The sequence below is a fragment of the Emys orbicularis genome, chromosome 2, assembly GCF_028017835.1.
Source record: "Emys orbicularis isolate rEmyOrb1 chromosome 2, rEmyOrb1.hap1, whole genome shotgun sequence".
In the NCBI taxonomy this organism is placed as follows: domain Eukaryota; kingdom Metazoa; phylum Chordata; order Testudines; family Emydidae; genus Emys; species Emys orbicularis.
Window position 1 is genome coordinate 222,058,600 of NC_088684.1, and position 22,932 is coordinate 222,081,531.

At 39.3% G+C, this 22,932-nt stretch overlaps 1 protein-coding gene across 2 annotated transcripts in view; it reads right to left on the reverse strand.

The window, feature by feature from the left end:
* RBMS3 (RNA binding motif single stranded interacting protein 3) overlaps positions 1-22,932 on the reverse strand; it is a 970,110-nt gene that overhangs the window by 438,994 nt on the left and 508,184 nt on the right. For both annotated transcript variants that reach the window (XM_065399124.1, XM_065399125.1), the window contains one exon: positions 8,400-8,569. In XM_065399124.1, coding sequence (XP_065255196.1) covers positions 8,400-8,569 — 170 coding nt within the window. The remainder of the gene's footprint in view (positions 1-8,399; positions 8,570-22,932) is intronic.

A 22,932-nucleotide genomic window follows, 5' to 3' on the forward strand; every position in this document is an offset into this window, starting at 1 on the left:
CTGTCTTGCTAGGTTAGACACTCCAGTCAGCTTCAGCACAGACAGAGGTTGGGCCACACCCATCTGCAGTTCACTGAAACTGAGATGCTCTCAGCTCAGGGGCTTCTTAGTTAACAGAGACATCCCCAGCGCCCATTGTTCAGTCTTTCTGGGCAATTTGCAACTTGTGTAGTTTTAGCTTCTTTTGATCTTCATTCTTACTTATTTTGCTTCCTTTTCTGTCCCTACTTCCCTTTCCCGAAATAAGCAAACAGAAAATAACAAACCAGTAACCACTTTGTCTGTTCTCCAGCCACCACACTTAAAACTCACTTAAAATCACTACCAGTATCTCAAAGCAATCAGCTGTGCACAGATCCTGCTCGACTACGCCACTGTGACGGGTTGGATCACAGAAACCCCCTTGGGAGCTGCCACCCAATGTGCAAAGACTACCCCTGCTTCTGTTTTCCCTGCCAGCTCAGGATTCCAGCACCCTGTTTTGCTGAGCCAGACACTCCAGTCTGCTCTAACAAAGACTCAGGGTCTGAATCACTTGTCCCAAAGCTGCAAGTTTACCTGAAAACCAGCTCACAGGAGTGTGCTTGTCTTTAGCACTCAGATGCCCAACTCCCAATGGGGTCTAAACCCAGATCAATCCGTTTTACCCTGCATAAAGCTTATGCAGGGCAAACTCATAAATTGTTCGCCCTCTATAACACTGATAGAGAGATATGCACAGTTGTTTGCTCCCCCAGGTATTAATACATACTCTGAGTAAATTACTAAATAAAAAGTGATTTTATTAAATACAGACAGTAAGATTTAAGTGGTTCAAAGTAGTAACAGACAGAACAAAGTAAGTCACAAGCAAAATAAAATAAAATGCGCAAATCTATGCCTAATCAAACTAAATACAGATAATCTCACCCTCAGAGATGCTTCAGTAAGTTTTTCTCAGACTGGACACCTTCCAGGCCTGGGCACAATTCTTTCCCCTGGTACAGCTTTTGTTCCAGCTTACGTGTTATCTAGGGGATTCTCCATGATGGCTCCTCTCTCCTCTCTGTTCTCTTCCACCCCTTTATATATCTTTTGCATAAGGCGGGAACCCTTTGTCTCTCTCAGTTTCCACCCCCCCTCACTGGAAAAGCACCAGGTTAAAGATGGATTCCAGTTCAGGTGACATGATCACATGTCACTGCAAGACTTCATTACTCACTTGCCAGCACACACATATACAGGGAGACTCACAGGTAAACAGCCATCTGCAGACAATGGGAGTCATCAAGATTCCAAACCATCATTAATGGCCCACACTTTACATAATTACAATAGGCCCTCAGAGTTACATTTTATATTTCTAGTTTTAGATACAAGAGTGGTACATTTATACAAATCAGATGATCATACTCAGTAGATTATAAGCTTTGTAATGATACCTTACAAGAGACCTTTTGCATGAAGCATATCCCAGTTACGTTACATTCACTTATTGTCAAATTTTTCTAAAACTATCCCAGTTACATTATATTGACTTATTATCAAGTTTTTATAAAACCATATAGACTGCACAACGTCACACAAAGCCCATTGAAGTCATTGGGTTTCTTAACACTGATTTCACTGGGCTTTGAATCAGGCCAATACTCATTAAAATAAACTACAGTTGCTTATACAACTGGCGAGGGGTTTCCACACAGAGAAAGAAGGCAGGCAGGGATTGTGGGAACAAAGTAACGGTTGGTGTCGGAACCAAAGCTGTGAATTTCTTAAGTTTTAAAACTATTAAATTCCACTAAATCTCTTGTAAACAGTAATATAGTCTCAATAATGGCTCAATCTCAATCTAATATTTGGTCTGAGAATTCTTGTATATTTATAGTTTTGGTTAAGTAAAGAATTCTTAATAATGTAGATTCTTCTCCCAAGCCAAGGTAAGTTTTAAAATAATCATATATTTTCCTAAGTACACTTGCAAGCAAATGTAGTTTCCACTCTGCTTTGAACAAAGTATGCATGTGCATGAACACACACACGGCTATGGCCCACACTTAGCCTTCCTTTGGTTTGTCTTTTTTGGTAGTTTAAATAACAAAAACAAAGTTTAAGTGATCATTTTGATTTCACGGTGCCTAAAAATTCTAGGTGTTACATAAAAAAATAAACTGACAATGTTTAGTATATATTGGTAACATACTTGTATACCTATGGGACTCCCCACAATAAAACGAGGCTAATCATAATAAACTCTCTAGACCAAATCACTGTATTATCAGCCCATCCACCCACCTCCTTCCTGCAAGCCTGAGTGGGGAAAAAAGTGAGCGTTGCAGCATGTCCATCAGGTCAGCAAATCTGGGCTGTGATGGAGCAAGAGGAGACATTTAGTCAATGGTGTCTCACATTCAGTGAGTCTCCTATACAGAGTACATGTCCATCTGTCAGAAGAGTTTGTGAATCACCCACTATGGTTCCTGATAGAATAATAACAAATGCTATTTGTCCTTTGGATGGTTTAGGGCCATAGATGTTTTCAGATTCTTAAACATTTACATTAATGATAAGCAAATATCTCAGTGCCTAATGGACATATCCAGCCGTGCTGTTATGGTTGACTGGCTGCATGTAGAAATATGCTGGGGGAGTGTAGCAGTGAAGAATATAATGAAAGAATGGAAACACTACATTCTCAAACAAGTCAGAAGAAGCTCATTGCATTTGTTTATCCTGCTTGTTTCTCGAAGCCTTCTCCCCCACAATAAACAAACAAGTGATTATAGCAGTGCCCTTCACACGGCGACAGACAACTCACAATATTTCTGTTAAGAACTCTCAAGTTTTTCCCCCCCACCCCCAGGACTTGAATTATAATTCATCTGGGGGAAAAAATGTTTTCTGCACCAAACCACAAGAATTCTTCCCTCTCCCACAAGCCTCCATTAAATTATGTTCATCCAACTTGAAAGGGAATCAGAAACTCTTACTGACACTCGGTCACACTCCAGTGAAATGATGGCTACATCCTAAGTAGGGAATGTTGCAGGTGTTCATTTATTAGCTTAACTAAGTTATTTTTGTGCCTTTCTTCCTTACAATGACAACATTCATGTCCCAGACAGAGCACTCTGCAATACTCTGGGCATTTGTTGACCTAGGGTTTTAGTTTCCCTGACAAAAAGGGGTGGCTAGGGATAGGATTAGTTCATTGCCTATATGGGGGAATTTTAATGTTTGTCTTTAACCATTTAAGATATTCAGGAACTACAGTAACAGGCAAATAATACAAACAATTTTACTAGGGTTTGTTGTTTGTTTTTAAAAGGGTAACAAAGTAAAGAAAAAACAATACATACAAAGCCTGCACGTAAACATTACAAAGACATTCAGCTTACACATCGGAGTACAAAGCTGCGAGTCAACACACTTTTGAAGTTAAGATGCAGGTATTTGAAAACAAAAGTTCATTATATTATACCAATGTGGGCCTTAGGTAGAAGTCCAATTTTTTTATAATAATATTAGTAATAACAACAACCACGCAGAGGTCTCATATCACAGGGTAAAAAGCTACTTCTACGTCACTAGGTTGGTTTGCTTTTTTGTTTGTTTAAATAATAATATAGACATCCCTAAAATTAGTTACCGAGCACATGATCACTCTTCAATTTAAAAAACTATCAAGTTCAAATTCTTTTTTTTCCTTTTTAATGTTTAAGTGCAGTCCCTGCCCTAAAGAGCTTGTGAGACAAGAGAGACACAAGCAATGCAAGCTTGCTTAATCTATCCCATTAATGTGCTTCACCAGTATTCTGAATTGACCATTTCTGAGGAAGACAAGTGTAAGCCAGTGGTGTTCCCTCACTGAATCTGCAAACATTGTATTTAGTCCAAATGTATGTCTTACCTGGGATTTGACTCTATTGGTACTTCAAACAACAATGAAAACAAATCACAACCTTCACTTGCCCCCCCAAATTTGGGTGTTTCTAGGGTTTCCCTGGAGAGACTTCTCTTCCTCAGACCTTAGTTTCCTCTGCTCAAACCGAACAGCCGAAGTGTAGTGAATGAGAAACACTGGACACCAAGAGTCAAGCAGGAATCAATCTACTTCTCCCTGAATAGTTCCAACACCAGGTAATCCAGGAAGAAAGCTCCATCATTCTGAGGTTAACTCACTTTTCTCACCTCTTCATTCAATGGCCTCTATGCTAAAGTATACAAGAGTGCCAATTATTGCTAATTACAATGGGATTGCAGTGCAGATTGCAGGCCTCTATTCAGATTGTACTGTAATATGGATACAATGCTAACTAGCTTTAATGTATCTGAACCTCTACATTCCACTGTATCTTGCAAAGACCTGCTACTTAACTGGTCAAATGCAGACACTGGGTGAAATGCAGGCTCCACTGAAGCTAATGGGAATTTTGCCACTGGCTTTCACCCACAGTCTAAGCACACCCATTTACACTATGTCTGAATTTGGTCCATTGTCGTTATATCATGAATACGTTTGGAAGATGGGAGACTACGGTGGTGATTTTTTTTTTCTTATTTTGAATCTTACTGCGGATAGCTTATACCTTGTTTTAGCCTTTATTTTAATTAGAAATGGTTGGAACCATTTTTAAAAATACAAAAATTTTGACCAAAAAACACGGGGGGGAAACAGCAAAAGTGTTCACCTCTGTTTTCCTTATTTTTTGTCCAACTCTAACATAATTATTTCCCTCTTGTTTGTCTTTCCTATCACAAAAGTAGAGGGAATACAATAAGTTAGGAATTTGACTCTCACTACCTTGAGGCAAATCCATGACACTTTGAATGGGAAGAAGATCCTTTGCCTCACAGAAAATATGGCTCAGAGTCATTGAGAAGAAAAACCACACTGATGGCAATCACAGCAAAACAGGAAACTTTCTGCTCTTAGAAAAACATTTAGGTACCAAATTCTGGCTCATCTTCCACATAACTCAGCCCGACTGGCTCACAGATTTATCAGTTTTGGGGTTTAATATTTTTGTTGTTGTTGTTGTTTTAATTCAGTCCTTTGATTTCAGCCTAGATCACACAGAAATCAAACATTGCCGGAGGATAAAGAGATAGCTAATCCAAGCAAGGAAAACAAAGTAGATGGATATGATAAGATTTCTGAAGGTACATTTCAGGTACAAGGCAGTAAAGTACAAAATCCAACCATATACTGATCTAGAGTATTAGACCAAACCAGTTTTAAAGTCAAAGACTGAGTAAAATGTAGTTTAAATTGCATTTAAAGGATGGATTTAGCACTGAAAAACTGATGGCTAGAGCACGGCAGACAGGGACTGTCTTCACAATGCATGCAAACTTCATAACACTATATAATAATCCTAAAAGAAAGCAAATTTTGAGCTATTATATTTAAACGTATAACCAAAAATGCATAAAATGTTCAACTACAACTTGTTAAAGCTCACAGGATTTCACGGTTTTAAAATATATTTGTATATTAAAAATTCACAATAGGAATACACGTTCTTAGTGTAACACATATTTTCACCTGTAGCAGGTGAAAAATTTTCAAGCAAAACAATTTTTGTAAAAAAAGTAGTTATTTTTCAAAATTGTCCACTCTTTTATGACCAAAAACCAACAACTAATATTTTTCATTTTCCTCTCACCTTTTATCCTTTTTTAAGCCCCTTTTTGAGTGGCAAACTAGGAAATAGGAAAATAAAAAGGAGGGATAAAGAAAAAATGGAGAGAAATGAGAAATAAGGAAAACCTGAAAATATTTGGTTAAAAAATTGTGAACATTTTTGAAAAGTGAAAAACCTGCTTTAAAAACAACAAATAAAAAATCCAAATGTCTAAAACTTCATGTGTTTTTGTGTATTGTTTTTGTTTGTCTGTTTTTTGATCAGCTATATTTTCACCTGGGATTGCAATAGTTTATTGATGTGCCTCATATGTTAGTGATGGCCAAAGTGATTTCTATGCATAGTTTTAAGAGAATTTGGGGATTCTTCTGGGTGAAACACATTATTTTGTATAAAAATAAGGTATGATTAGATTAGGGAAGGAACTTTATATGTTGTTTGTATAAAACAGTACTTTATACATTTTTCATTCTACAATCTATAAATATTAAATGTTAATTATGTTTATCTTAATTTTAATAAACATCATGTTTTGACCGAGTTAAGAGGAACATATAGGTAACAATGGGTCATACAATTATGCTATAAAACATTGGGTACTTCTTAGGAATAAATGGCAATATTAGTATATTAATATTATTTGCATGGATTAGTTATGACCAAATTTCTAAATTATGGAATTATGAATGTGGATTGAGATGGGTTTTAAAGGTTATGTTATAAAAAGTGCAAAGCAAGCTAAAGTCATATTTTCAGAGATTTCTTGCTCAATTTATGTGAAAATCCAAGACATGATGCATAAATGAAGGAAGATCACCTTTACTATTCATATATTCCTGGTTTATTTTTTTCAATCACACCTGTTGCTGTACCAGTTTATAAAGTCCCAAAAGATGTACTGTAACTTAAGGGCTTTGTACAGCAAAATAAAGTTTAAAGCAACTTTGCTGAACAGCGGTTACAAGAGATTTTCAGGATCAAAACCATGCAAGAAAGAACAAAACGTTCCAGTAACATTTTTCTTATTTACTTGGTTACTGTGGAGTTCATGATGACTTCTTTTCCTTTTGTTATATCTGAACAGTTTGACAGATTACTGTGACAAGGTTACCCTTAAATTGATAAAAGGTTTGATAGTGTCGGTACATTTGTCAAAAATATCTGACATCACTCATAATGGAGTCTGCACCACGAGCATCAATGGCACTCCAGTCTGCTATTTTCTATTCAGTGTGCAGTGCACACCATATAAAAACAAAATGGAAATGTATAAAAGTCAAGAGGATTAACTAAAGCAGCCACTCATCTTATCCAACACAAAAACTCATGATTTTTCTATGGTTTTGACTAAAATAGAATCTATTTTTATAGCCACACACCAAAATGCAATTTAAAGAATGTTGAGTGTAGTTTAAAGGGTAAGCATCCTACTAGAGTAAAGTTGGAAATGGAAATGTTGTACTATGAGAAATTTACTCAGTTGCAAGCATTTTCAACATTCCCTTGGCTACTGCAGAAGAAAGAAAATGTGTTTTAAGAGCTTCCTTCCTCAGACCTGCCAAGCGTCATACAAAGTGTCTATCACAGTATTTCTGAACAAATCTAGGAAGTGCAGAGATGCATATCACATTGGATAATATTTACATGTATTTTAATTTAATTTACCATATATCTCAAAGCAGCATCAATTTCTGTTCAAATTCTAGGTCTAGGCTCAGATTGATTCTTACATTAGTAAATCCATTTATCAAGCTCTACCTGATATGCTGATTTGCAATGGAAAGTCTTAAAGGTGCCATTCAACTTTGGGGGGGCGGGAGGAAAGACTATAAATACAGCATTGTAGGATTCCATACTTGCTGTCTCTGTTATTTCCCTACCAATGTTCTTATTCTACAACAAAAAATATATTTTTCTTATTTCCAGCCCTAACAACTCAATATGGGATCTGAAAGACAAGCTGGGTTATTTCCTTCTTGTGCATCACCACCAATAATAAAGATTCAGCAAATCAAATTATACCCTCAGCTATACCTTTATTATCCATTATAATCAACTCATTTGCTTAGGTAACTGCCCTGTGATTTGATTTTAGCAAACAATTATGTTAATGATGCACCAGAAGGAACAAAATTTAGCTATGTGGCCTCTGCAGTGTTAACAGAAATAAAAATCAGTAAAAACTTATATTTGTCACTAAGGTTGGCAGAAATTACTCCAAATATACACAGGGAGCAGATCTGTTGAATAAGAGGGTGACATTTTTACATCATCAGTTTTAAGAGGACATTTTGGTACAAGCCCATATTTACTTGGTAACATACTTCTCGAACTTCAGACTTGACAATGAGACACAGCAATCAAAAGATGTGACAAATGACAAATGTGTTTTGTTGTGTGTTCTGCCATGAATCATAATTCTTTGACTGTAAAATCTCTCATAGTAGATGTTTTCTGATTATGTGAATTAATTAAATCAAAGGAAAAGAAAAAGAAAAAACATAGGAAAATAAATTCAGTCTCATGAAGCCATGACTCTCAATTAATTGGATGTCAGTAGATTTTGAACCCTAGATTTGGGGTAAAGAAGTCAGTGTTATCCTTTATGTTCACCTTTCACTACCAGGTACATCATGCATCTAAATTCTTGTTTTGAAAATATTAAATCTATATATACAAGCTTAAAATCTGGCTTGGAAATTTGTCCCTATAAATACGATGGTCAAGTGTATTCATTTCAAACTGGAGGACATGAAATATTTCAATGGCACTTACGGCTGGCAGAGCTTGATTAGGTCCTGGTCAGTGGTGCCGGGTGGAAGGCCTCGAATGTACAGGTTGGTTTTACTCAACTGTTCCCCACTGCTGTTGTTGCTGCTGTTGTTGCTGCTGTTTGTGCTGGGGCTGGGAGGAGCCATGGGGTGGGGAGCAGGTGCATAGGACTGCTGAAAACAAAAAAATCTGTTACTGGAAAATAAACTCATCACCAGCTTGTGTGTCTTACTGAAGCCGCTATGAATTGATGGTAGTTCTGTCCCCCCCACATACTGCAATTAATTCTGGGCCCGGAATTTATTTCCCCCATCTTTTAGCTAGGGCAATAATATACAATAAACTTTATTTTTTAAAATCTGAAAGAATAGCAATTGATAGAGTATGCATGCACTTTATCCTACTCACAAGATACGACACCACCATGCTGAATATTTAGGAACAACATTTATTAAATGAAGATGACACAAAGCACATGATTTAACTCAAGCTACTTTATGACTAGGGCCCTACCAAATTCACGGCCGTGAAAAATGCATCACAGACAATGAAATCTGGTCTCCCCTGTGAAATTTGTTCTTTTGTGTACTTTTACCCTATACTACACAGACATCACAGGGGAGACCAGCGTTTCTCAAACTGGGGGTCCCAACCTAAAAAGGGGTTGCGGGGGGGTCGCAAGGTTATTGTAGGGTCAGGGCCCCTCCAGTTACAATAAGGTGAAATTTCAGATTTAAATATCTGAAATCATGAAAATTATTATTTTTTAAATCCTGTGACCATGAAATTGACCAAAATGGACTGTGAATTTGGTAGGGCCCTATCTATGACCCACTCAGTGTGGGAGCTCACTGAGGAAATGTATTGTCTTGAGATTTAAAGTAGGTGTGGGAGCTGATACCAGGAATCTGATGGGCATCCAGCACTTGCATAAAAAGGTGACAGGAGCTATCAGCACTAGGAAAAGAGAGACAAGGTTCCCAACGTATGTGCTGTTATGCTGGGTGCAGAATGGATGGTCCTGACAGTATCAAAAGGTCAGAGACTAGGTGATCTGGCCTTAAAATCTATGAATATGCACAAGTCTCACAACCTAGCTGAAAAATGGCACTTATGAATGGAGGCAGGTTTATGAGGCAAACAATGTCCACAATACATTCCCCTACCCTCCAACAAATACCTAGTAGAAAAGAATACATAAAATCATGTTTTAAATCATTCCTAAGTACCTCTAACATAGGGCAACAACTTTCAAATTTAGCTGCCTAAAACCTCTGATTGAGCCTCAGACTGTACTTACTTCTCATTCTTATTTGCAAAACATTACTCGGCTTTAATTCTTAGAAAGAAAAATATGATCCAGTTTTACAAAAAGGACGACAAGCCTTTTCACAGGTAAACAAGGAGCCTAGATACAAAATTCGGAGCTAGATCAGAACTTCCCAAAGCGTGAGAGTGTTCAGAGGTGATGGTTTGGTTTGGTCAATTATAGAAACTGCAGCATTAGCCATGAAGTACCAAGCTAAGTGGTCAACTGGGCGAGAGAAGGAAGACCATTCTGTGCAAGCAAAACACTGAATTTCATTAGCAGCCCAGAGACATCAGCAGTGACTAGATGTCAGGCCGATGGTGAGTTAATGATGACATACTAATAAGCCTATGCAGGCAAAATGAAAGCAATTTGGTGTCTGGCTGTGATGACAGTTGTGTGACCATTATCATATGTTCACACTCAGATACTCCAGTTCTGCAGTTAGACCTTGATTAAGCAAAACATTTAAGCCTAATTTCAAGCACATGTAGGGTGACCAGATGTCCCGATTTTATAGGGACAGTCCCGATATTTGGGCCTTTTTCTTATATGGGCACCTATTACCCCCCACCCCCGTCCCGATTTTTCATACTGGCTGTCTGGTCACCCTAAGCACATGTATAGTCCATTTCACTTCACTGGCCCTACTCAACGTGCTTAAAGTTATGCATATGCTAAATCAGTGTCTTCAGTAGCTGGACTTTTTTAAACTGAAAGTTTTAAAACACTTTCAAGCAGCCAACTACCTTTATTTAGAAGAACAGAAAATATTGAAAAGTTAAGGCAGGTATAGATGGTAGATGAAGTTGTGCTCACTGAGAGTCTTTGATGAAATATACACACAAATAACACATTTCCAAAGGTTCCTTCCTCTCCCCCAACACTCTCTCTCCCTCCTCCCAGCCTGTCTCACTTAAACTAACCAAGGGGGGGGGGGACACAAAATCAAGTGTTAAGATTTATATACATCGCTACTGTCTAGCCTGGCTGTGATCTGGTTCAGCAGGACTCTCAAGAGAGAAAATAAAGTTTAACAAACAGCATTATGGTACACTGGCTAGGAAGCACATTCAGTCTGATCCATAGCAAAAGGAAAAATGAACAACTCTGCATTTAATTCTTTCCCTCAGAATCTGTGGAGACTTGTTGACAATCATAGGTTCTTAATACATGGGTATCATATTACTCTGCATATAAATTTTATCACAGGGCCTTACCCTCTCAAACTGCAATGTCATTCCCAGAAATAGAGATTCAAAGCAGTAGTATTGGGAAGATACTATGGAATCAGCCAAGAGGCTTTCCCAATGTTGTGGTGCTTCGTGGAATTAAACTCTCCCTTGCAGAAACAGTACTCTTGGGTAAGAATTTATAAGACTGTAACCCCATACAAATACATAAAGACATGGCTATCAAAATACTAGCTCATGTCCCTGTCCAGAAGTACTTTTTTGTGGGCTCTGCAATATATTTGTGGGGTCTACAGGACCTCACTAGTGATTAATGTACTATTTTGGGGTTGGTTCTCCTCCACGGACCTTTTGCTTTGGTTTGAACACCAGCCACCAGCCAAACAATTTGTTTACAGTAATTGTGTGGCTTTAGAACACAAAAAGCTGAAACAATATATCTTCCATTTTTCCTTATGACAATTCTGCAGCTTTTGAGTATTAGTAATGTACAAAGATCAAGATAACATGGCTCCTACTTTATACCCCCTTTTAAGTTGAATTTATATAATGAATGAGTGTAAGCTATTCAGGGCAGGGACATAGTCTACAAGTCAATAAAACGTTGTGCATGTTAATTATAAATTATGATTATTATTATACATCTTAGCTTGGGTTCATTATGCAAATAGCTTTTTTTCCACATTAAGTAAATGTCCCAAAATTTAGTGGAAAAGACAAGATATACCTTTCAAACATAAAGAGCAATTTTCCTTTCAGTATCAGATATTTATCCTCATACACAGAGGAAAACACTAGGTGCCTGATTCTAATTTAAACTATGGCCATTTTGTGCCACTCTGCAGAGTAAAGGATATAAAGTATACATGTACACTGATATTAAGGCCAGAGCAGTGTAATGTGCCCTCAGTGTAAATGAGAATCAAGTGCTAGGATGGAAATTCTTTCAAACTACAGCTGAGCAAACACTGGCCACAATCCTGCATGTACAATCACAGGCTGACATCTGCTTTCAGGAAGAGCCCTATTTAAACCAATGGGCCTATGTCTGACTGTACATTGCATGATCGGGGCCTATGTCTGTTTGGACTAGACTATAGACCCCCCTCTACCCTTTTCACATGTAAATCTCAATTCACACACTGCTAATTTTTAGGGACAGCAATTTAGGAACCCCAAAATGCTATAGAGAATTTACACCAAGCTACAAAATGATGATTACCAATATTCAGTTTTATATAGTCATGTGGCTGGCTGCCATGTTGGAGACCCAGTCCAGGAGAAGGCTTTAGCCTCTTGTTTCCTGAACTGATAAAGCCAGCGCATGTGCTGGAGTAGAAGAGCATTCACTTTGCCCCCAACAGGGTGAAGGCCCTGTTCACCAACCTGCATGCAAGACATAGGATGAAGGGACTCCAGACATACGCTTGCTACCAAACAGTGGTCTCTTTACCTTAAGCATGGTCTAGTGACCTAAGCATAGGCCCAAAAGCAGGAATTCTTGAGTTCTAATCCGGGTTCTGGCATTCTATGGCTTGGGGCAAGGCACTTAATCTCTCTGCCACAATATCCGCAGGGATCATATGAATCCTAGGTATTTTAAAGGCTCTAAAGCAATGACAATGAAAAGGAGATGCAGCTATCCTATATATCTGGCAAGGGAACAATACAAATATGGTCAAACATGGTGCTTATAATGCAACAGTATGATACAAAAGCTACATACAGTATTTTATTTCAAGAGAGAGCTGGAAGTCAGAACTGAGTTTTTCATTAATTTTTCAAATAACCAATCCAGAAGATTCATTTTTCAATTCCCATGCTTCGTTATTCAATAAAGGGGGGAAATGAACTGGTTTGTAGATCATTCTAAGCAGCCTATTAATTCAGCGCAGCTGGCTAATAGGATTTGTTTTCATCTTTGAAAAATGAAACAAGCGGCTTTTTTTATTATTTAAAAGTGAGAAATTATACTGTTAAATTCACCCCCACTTTCAGACACCCACCCTTGTAACCCGTAGCAGAGCTCTCTGAAACCAACTTTCCCATCCAAACACACACTACCAAGTAAATTGACCAATAAACCTAAATAATGAGACACTTAAGTCTTCCTTACTGAATAATGACACACAAATGCTGAATTAGGAGCCAGGTCAGTTACAAAACGAACGCCAATTCCGGTGTTAGCCTCCTCACACAAGGTTTTTTTCCCCCGTGGCAACCACGGTATCCCTGTCTAGCTTTCATTTGTTTCAAGTTTGGTCTAAAGCTTTTTTCTTCTTCTGATTTAAAGAACGACACTTTTACAAAGAGAAATTTTAAACATTTTTCACATACAATTCCCTTTGGATGGGAATCACAGGTCCCAGATGCCAAGCTGTAGAGTCGGCTTTATTAGCAGCAGCTGGCTCCTTGGCAGGCTTCTCAGGCAGTCAGGCTTGTGGTTTTGGAGTGGCCTCAGAGTCTATCATACAGCTCAACTGCTCTACTGTTGGGCTGGCCAATTTGTTTTGTTCACCTTTGGCTATGCCAAATTTGTACTCTTTTATCCACTTGAAAGTGAAGTCCTGGAATGATCCACCAAAGCATTAATATGTTGACTCACTTGTGTGAGCGTGTATATGAGTACAAACACAGTCCCACATTAAAACATACATTATTTAACCTACAGTGAATACATGTAATCTACTTCACTCTGAACAGTGTCTTTTTAGGCTGAATTCATCTAACTTAGAATATGATTGTCACTCAATTAATTCCCTTAGCTTCTCATTGTGAAGATAAAATAACTCAAGGTAAATACAAACATATTGTACAGATACCAGTTTACAACTCACTCTACTACAGCACTGTGCTATTTAAACCATACTGTACAAATGAGCAATTTTTGAGGGCTGGATGGTTTCCTACTGGCCAATTAAAGTAATGACCAGAGGATGCCATTGACTTGCAGGCCTATTTATGGGTCCCTTCAGTGGAATGGATGGCAAATCCCCCATTGACCAAGAGACAACCTGTTATGCTCTGATGCACCCCAGAACAGCACCCCCAAAACAAGGAACTCAAAGCAAGACATGCAGGTAGGTAGTCAATCAAAACACGTAATAACCATGAACCAGTTTAGTCAGCAACAGTGTAAACAAAACAAATGGCAGGTATGTTGCAGCAGGGCCCGAGTAACGTCACACACTCCAACGCTACGTACACAGACACATGGGAACCCGAACCGTGAGTTCAGGGAGCAAGAACCAGGAAACAAACAGGAGCAGGAATAAGCAGGAAGGCGTGCGCGGACATACACCAACCAGTTGAGAGGGCAAAAAAGCTAGCATAAAAGGCGAGGTGAAACTCAGCAATTCCTCTAATTTGTTAACTTCCTCAATCAGCAGCAGCATCTGAAGAAAACTTATATAGCCTTAGCTGTAGCTGAAGAGAAGAGAGATGTGAAAAAGATACACCTTAATAAGGAGGAATTAGCTATGCAAAACTTGTATATTTTACAAAGGTTCCAGTTACAGGTGAGAGAATTGGAGAGAGGTTCAGATTCTGCTGTAGAGCTTGCAGGACATTCACTGAGCTTGCAGAACTCAAACCTTAGCCGTGCCTTCAGCTCCTGTCTGGATGATGAAGGCCTGGAAGGCAGGGCTCTTCTTGGACACTCATTACCCATGCCACCAGACTTCGTGGCACCTGTATTCCAAAAGCAGACTCCTGGAAACTAAAGGTATGAATTTAAAGTGGATTAGTTACACTGCATTAACCCCTATGTGAACACTTGTACTCAGAATTAAAATGAACCTTAATTTGAGTTAGTTTAATTTACTTTGGAAGTGAATTAAACTAAAGTGAATCAAACCACTTTAATTCTGAATATGAGTGTCCATATAAGGTTTAATGTGGTTTAACTAATCCACTTTAAATTCATACCTTTAGTAAATTCAGGTTAATTTTCCTGTGTCCCCCTATGTAGACTAACCTTACCATTTGTTTTACTTATTCATTGTGCCATTAGAAAGTTCTATAATGTAAGGTCTTCAGGGCCTACAATGTTATTAGAAACTATAAAACTTTCTAATAATAAATAATAAAATAATAATACAGTAAAGAAAGAATGTGGGGAAGTGGGGTGCCTACTTTCTTAGCTTTAATATCTTAAGAGATGAAACAATCATGTTTTGACTAAAAATGATTGGCTTTATCCACAATAATGCATTTAAAAATGATTTTACTAGCATATGCCCAAACTGTAAGAATTAATTTATTTTAATGTTAAATGTTAATTTTAAAAAATGTAAAAAAAACCCCAATCCCAATGGAATTTCTAACTGGATATAATTTCCATATATTTTATAATTTAGAATTTCTGAATAGCACAAAGACATCTCTCTCCATTTACACATGAAATGCCATCTTTTATTCACAGCAACATAGTGTGTTTAATTAGAAAAGTTTTTAAAACTTTCCAGTTACTCATTCCTATTCATAAAGTTAAAAAGAGCACGTATGAAGAATGAAAATTGTGAAAGAATGCAGTCCTTCCTTGGCTAGAGTAGCAGTACTTTAGTTAAGTAAAAATCTGAATTTGTTAGGCTAATAAAACATGTTTCTCAGATCTAACTGATTGAGGTTTAAACCTGTTGAAATTAGTGGGCCAAATAGTGGTCTGACTTACAACCTCATAGACTTCCTCCAGGAATCAGAGTTGCATGAGGCATAAATCAGGGCAGAATTTGGCTTATTTTCTCTGTAATGAATACTTATTCTCATCCAAACCCCTAAATACTGACTGCCCAGTTTTCAGCATTTTATGAACAATTAGAGCTAGACATTGGCTATGAAGCCAAGTGTTTAAGGGCAGGGGGAAAATCCTTTGTGGGGGGGCATTCTCTCCTGGGAAAATATTTGGAAAGTGTGTGCCATTTCATGTAATCTGGTGCAATAATTTGTCCTTCGTAACTATCTTAATGAGACAGGGATAAAAAGTCACCAAGAACAAGGCGGGCTTAGCAATATCAAAACAGGATGATGAATATCAGAAGCAAGGAAATTCCCTCATTGACTCACACTGATAAGAACACCTTTTTGCCACTAAGACTGATTCAGTGGTCAAATGAAATATGTCAGTTCTCATATCGCTGGATTCCTAACCCTCACTTAATGATAAACATTAAAAGCAAATTGGCCAATTGGAAACCATCTTATTAGTTAAAAAAAGATACAGTGAACCTTAAATGATAAAGTGGATTAGACCACCTACAATTAGAACAGATTGCTAGTCATCTAGCTAAGGGAAAGACTTCAGTTGAGGATAAATAGTCCCCAGTTTTGAACATGTCCAGAAAAAGTACAGTGAATGCCAAGTAGACAGGCAGTGCGGGTTTATGGATTGCGAATGGAACAGCCCATGAGTGCTTTAGTATGGACGGCTCTCTTAGTATTGGCCTGAGGATGGATTTTGTTGTAGACCCACCTCAGCCACTGGCTCCTTCCTACTTCCTCATGCTGCCATAGTGGAGAGAATACTGCTCTTGGCTCACAAGAAGTCTGGATTAATCCATGCACAGCCCCATCACAAACTGCTCCCCAAATAGTTTTCCCTGAATTTAGTGCATTTCATCTCCACCGGGAATGTGGCAACTTAGTCCTTAGTACAAAAGAAATGAAGACTAGGAATAGAGCTGTCTCGCAGAATAAATTATCTCCCACTATGGAAAATAATCTTCACAGCATCAATCAACATTTATTTTCAATAAATGCCGCCTCTCCTCCCTTTGTCTCGTGGTTGGAGCTTCCAGTTACAATCCATTCCTGTGGCATTTTTTATTTCTTAACAAACGAAGGCCATGGACAAGGAGAATTCTCTTATATAAAGTATTCAAGCACTTTGTCAAACTCATAAACAAAAACCTATATTTTGTGACACAAATTAGCATTATTACTTCATTATCCAACATGTTCATATTTTATTGATGTACCAAGGCAAAATGTGAACGGAATATGGATCTTAAAAGTACTAAATCTGAGCAATCTGGTCTATAAAACATCGTATGTCTCCTAACCAGAATACTTTAGAACACAGATCAAAATGTGAAAACAATTACTGCCTGCAATACAGTAACTTTGTTGTGAAAAATGGGAAAAGTTTGAGTTAGCAGAGATTATTATTTGTGTGTATATTGCCACATATTATTTGGGGCACTTGTGTAGCAAGATTAGCATAATGATGGGTTAGCATCCCACTTAAAGGGTAAAAATGTAGAGTGGAAGTTTTATATTTAATATATTTATATAAAAATAGTATACATCTTAGGTCCTGAAAGTCTACATTTATTATATGGATATTTATTTTTAAATGGAGGACTAAAAGTGTTCTGAAGATGAAAATGCTATGTATGAGCTAAATTTTATTGCCTATACACACACTATCAACATGGTGAAATAACATGAATGAAATAAAATTCAACTGAATAGAACTGAACTTTTGGCATAGGACAAAACCAAAATCTTTGATCTAATCCAACCCCTCCCCACCCAAAAATGTGTTGAACGCAGATCAGAACCAGATGATATTTGGTTTTGCAGAATGAAAACCCAACCAATGTTTACAAAATCAAAAGCAAGCACATTTCCTTGGCTTCTCTCTACATTACAAGAATTAAGTGGGAAATATTCCCCTCTTCACATTAATGCAGAGTAGTAGAACGGAAGAATTGTGGCTGACACAGTCTCTTAAGCAGAATGCATGGCTGGTAGGTCCCCATAGTAGCACCCCCCAACACTCTTTTGGAGACATGTGTAGGGAAACCCTTGCCCACATTATACACAAAGTTAAACTACATCAGTTCTTCTGGTGGGGAAGGATGTGTCCCTAACGAAAGAACATCTGAGCAGAATTTTGGACATTCCACAATATCTTAAGCTGTTTTGGATTTACTGTTTTCGCAGGGCCACTGGGACTGCAGCTACATAACAAAGCAGCGTTTCTCAAATGCGGCCACCAGAGGCTTTTCTTGCAGCCACAGCCTCCTGGGCGGTGATTTGGGAGGGGCGGTGGGATGGCGCAAAGCAGCAACCCCTCCACAGGGGCAACCAGGAGTGGTTGGACCCTGCCCCCCTCTGGAGAGAGACAAGCTTGAGGCAGCCAGAGAGTTCCCCACCTTCTCGGGGGCAGTGGGATCGGGCTTCAGTCATGGGGCTTCACGCTCCATTCCCTGGCTGCGTGGTGATGGGCTCTGGCTCCAAGCTCACTCCCCCCATCACCCCTGGCCCCTGCTGTCTCTGTATCTACCTCCCCATCCAGGGCTTAATTTGTCCCCGGGCTTGCCCGGGCTGAGTAAGTCTGTTGTGAAAAGTGATATTTGTTAATATCACTTTTCACAGCACACATACTAGCTAGCAAGTCTTTAAAAAAGCAATCAAAAAAAGCAAAAGAATAAGAAAAATTACTAGAACATTCAAAGCACTTTATTTGTGTTTCTATTCTGTTTAGGTCCAATAAAGAAGAGACAACTGTACACTATTTTTATTATTGAGTCTGCAAAACATCCCTACATAGATAGATTACAATGATTTGAACATGTATCTGTGCATATTTATTTGTTTTTCCTAAAGTTAATTAAGTATTTTAGGAAAAATTGTCAGAGCGGCCATCAGCAAGAGTTGGTGGCCGCACCCTGAGGCCACCAAAAATTTTGTTGTGAGAACCCCTGCAATAAAGCTAGGCAGAGAGCCATCAGGCAGAGCAAGAACTTGAATCTGGGTCTCCCACATCCCATGCCAGTGCCCTAACTGCCTGGAAATAGTCTCTCATTCTCTCTCCCTTCAAAACGTTCCTGCTTCCATGAAATTGCATTTAGTCCAAAATGTTCTGACCAACTCTATCTGGTCACTTCTTATGAGCAGAAAGGAGGGATTAATTTACTACCGTGGTGTAAGTGCCCACCCTCATTCCCATGGTGTCAGTGCCAGATTGTGTTTGTGTGCATGCACAAGTTTGCCAAGGGCTTCCAATGCTAATTGAGTTGGGTTTCCTGTGAAATGATCATCTGCAGTTTGGTAAACAGAACATTTCAGTTTCTCTAAAATAGCTCATAATGAATGCAAAAAAAATTAACTCTCTCATCAGAAACCTCTTTTCTGGGTTTCCAAACATCAGTATTACCTTACAGTAAATGTTTAATACAAGACAAGCCAAATTTCTGTATAAATGGGTGCAGCTCATAGAGTTTCAAACCATATACATGATGTGTCACACACACACACACACACACACATTACACCCATATAATAATGAAAAATCTTTCTTCCTGTCTCAATAATAATTACAAAGAGAATTTATAGGTACAGAACAGTCTGACATGTAAATCATCAGATCATGTAATTTGTACAGCAAGTAGCACAATGGGATTGGGATGCTTTATTTTTCGATAAAAATAAAATAAAATTTAGAAGGATATATTATGCCAAGAATTTCCAAATTACACTGGTTTTAATAAATGATAGCTTAAAAGTGCACAATGCTTTTCTACAATGCAGGCTGTCGCTACAGTGATAATTTTTCTGTAGTTTTCTAAAAGGATGTGCTATACTTTTTAATTTTCTTCTTTTACATGTGAATTATTTTCTATTCCAGAATCTGTCTTTTGAAAGAATGCATACCCGAAACTACTACAAAACCTTAATACATTTTTAAAAAAAAAACTCCAATGATAAATTATTTCCTGTTATATCAAGTTCTATAATGGAAGTTTGGAAACATTAATATTTAACAATATTGTTTATATATAAAAACAGATGCATATATACTAATATTCTCAATACAAGAGAACATCTTTCTCAAATATATACAAAATTCTAGTTTAAGTGCAAAAACTAAGATTCAACCTAAAATAAAATTAATAAGTAAAAAATTAAAGGAAAAATAAGGAAAGAGTTGTACTGAAAAATAAATATCAGGGAAATGAGAATGGGGAATAGTGGACACTACAGTCAGTCCAACCAAATTCCTAGGATTAAAATTATGTATCCTTTCATCAGTTGGAAAGGCCCCAAAATGCATTAGGCAGTATTATTAATTGACAAAACCTCTCGTGCTAATACTTGGTAAAATTCATTTAGCATAAATGTCTGTCTTTCGCTCTCTCTTCAAATCAGGATTTTGAAGTTTGTTTATGGAACAACTGGCAATACAAATGTTTCTGCAACAATAGATGTGTCCTAAAAGCCAGCTGAATTGAACACTAAAGATTTGATACTTGTTGAAGGAAAATCTTTTATTAATTCAACTGGTGATGTTTGTCTTTTATTTCATCGCCGCTCCTTAGTTTCTAGGTTAACTCTAATACGCAGTTCATGCATTGAAGTTTGTGTCAAGCAGTAACATTCCACATGGATATTAATGCTAATAATACTCATTTAATAGCTCCGGTTGAAAGAGATTAGGAATGCTGGAAATCCTACGAATAAGCATTTCTGAAGACCTAAATTGTGTGAGTAGTATAGTATCCACCATCTAATAATCCAATGAATGATGGTAGAATCATCCCTAATGGCAATATAATTTGGTTCCGAATCATTTGATATGAAACAACTTTGGCAGGCACTTTAAAATACCCTTGTAACTAAAATTATAGAATTAAGGTGACCAGATGTCCCATTTTTAAAGGGACAGTCCCATATTTAAGCCCTCCTGCAGGTGTCCTGATTTTTCTTCAAAACGGGCAAATTTTCCCGTATTTTCTGTCTCCCCCCCATCAGTACTGGTGGATCCTGCTGCTGGCTGGATTCCTGCTCACCAGCCGCCCTGGTGAGTGGAGGGGTCCAGTGGCCGACGACGAGGGTAGGTGTGTAAGGCTGGTGGCGGGTTGAAGATGCAGCGCATGGGGACAGCCGCTCCCCCTGCTGGTCCGTCAGCGCAGCCCCCGCTGCATGCTGGCTCTAAGCCAGCAGGGCTCAGCCCCCGTCTCGTTTCTGTCTGGTAATGGCTGATGAGTGCGCAGTGCCACGCAATGGCCATTTACATGTCACCTCTGCTGCCCACCCATCAGCCCTTTACGTGCTCCCCCTCTCACTGTCCTATCCCTGCTTTGCCCCTTCACCACCACCACCCAGCCCCGCTACTCCTCTATATCCTCCCCGGTGGGGCGCATCCCGCTCCCAGTGCTGTGCAGACAACCAGCCCCTAGTTCGAGTACTCAGTTTACCAATAGCCTGGCCAGGAGGCTCCTTCCTCCCCTCCCCCCCCACCCCACCCTGCCACTGCCTCTGGCTGGGCAGGCATCCCAGGAAATCCCAACACCCTCTGGCCCAGGGCGCTGGCCAGGAGGAGCCGAGCCCTGCGTGTGCCAAAGCCCCGCACAGCGCTGGCCTCTCTGCCCCTCAGCTAAGCTCTGGAGTGGCGGGAAGCGATTTCCAGCCTGTTCACACTCTGAACCTGCAGGATCCACAGGAGTTCCCTGGGCAGGGGCTTAGCACCCTCTTCACCCCCCAGACCCCTTGATCCTGCCCCCAGGGAGCATGGGGCTGCTCCATCCCCTAGGCACCCTCCCCTGCTGAGCCACGTTTCTGGCCAGGTTCGCTGAAGCCCCTGCAGTCAGGTTCCCTGGGGCCTGGTGCACAATGTGTCCTTAGGGCTTAATCCCTTCCTGCCCGCGCTGTAACCAGGGGGGACAGGAGGCGGCTGGGTTATGTCGGTGGCCAGCAGCAGCCTGGAGGTGTTAGCTGCCTTTCAACACTGGTGCAGGCAGGAAAGGACAAGCTGCTTCTAGCCACAGGGAAGCGAGGGGGAAAGAGATGAGCTCTGCAAAGACTCAGGCCAGGTCATCCCTCCCCACTCCCTCCCCTGCGGCTGGAAGCAGTTCCCGGCCCGTCCTTTCCCTCCCGCACAGTGCCAAAAGGCTGCTGCTGGCCACATTCTGGTATCAACCCTGGCAGAAATCTGGGGAAGGGGGCATGTGACCCCGCATGACCCACGTGTTGCCTCGGGAAGATGTGGCGTCAGGTACCGGGACAGGTGGGTCCGTCCCAGGGGCCCAGCCAGGTATGGAGGGCGGAGAGTGCCGCAGGGAGGGGAGGGTTGGTCGGTCACCCCCCCATGTGAGAGAGGTTTGCAGGAGTGTGTGTGTGTGTCACCTCTCCCTGTGTGTGGGGGGGAGGGTACATGTCACCCCTCCCTGTGTGAACCCTAAATCCTTAAAGATAGGAAGGTAAATAAAAAGAAGCCAACTATGCAGTATTTTTTTTTAACAGGGGCTCAGTCAACTTGATGTTAATTTGAACGTTTGTACTGCATTGTTCCAACTGATTGCCGTTGAACTCACTTGAATACGAGTAATTTTACCAGGTGCCCCATATTCAGCATAGGGCAATATGGTGACCCTATACATAATGAATACCATTTCCAGTTACCTTTGGATGTTCAAGGGTGCTAAAGATTGCATGAGGTGCAATACAAACCCCAACAAATTATTTTTAGTCAGTATCACTACTTTTTTGTTTTGTTTTAAACACAAACACAGGCCTCCCACTATGTCAATAGTAAAAGTGTTTTGCTATCCATGGAAACTAGATAGTGCCCCTACCTTAATCCCCAAAAATATACATGCACAATCTCAAACATACAATCCCACGCATACAATGGACATGAAATTGATAATCAGTTATGCAAATAGATATTTTTGTAGGCAAAACTCACATATTTACAAATTTGGCCCAGTAAGATTTAAAAAAGTAGTTTACAACCATTTGTTGAAACACAGTATAATACCTATTATTCAATGCACCCAATCGTGCAGTTATTATTCTAGCAAAATTCCCATTGATGTCAGTGGGAGTTTTGGATGAGTAAATCTGAAGGATTGGGCTCTAAGTAATGGAGCATGCTCAGTGCAGACAGAATCTTAAATTCTCTAAAGTCCCAAACTCTAAGAAACCTCTACTGAGCATGTGCAAACTGCGATTTTTCAACTGCTTATAAATTGATTAAATTTTGGCAGCTTTTCATGGAAACAGCAAAGGGCACCAGGGCAACCTCTAT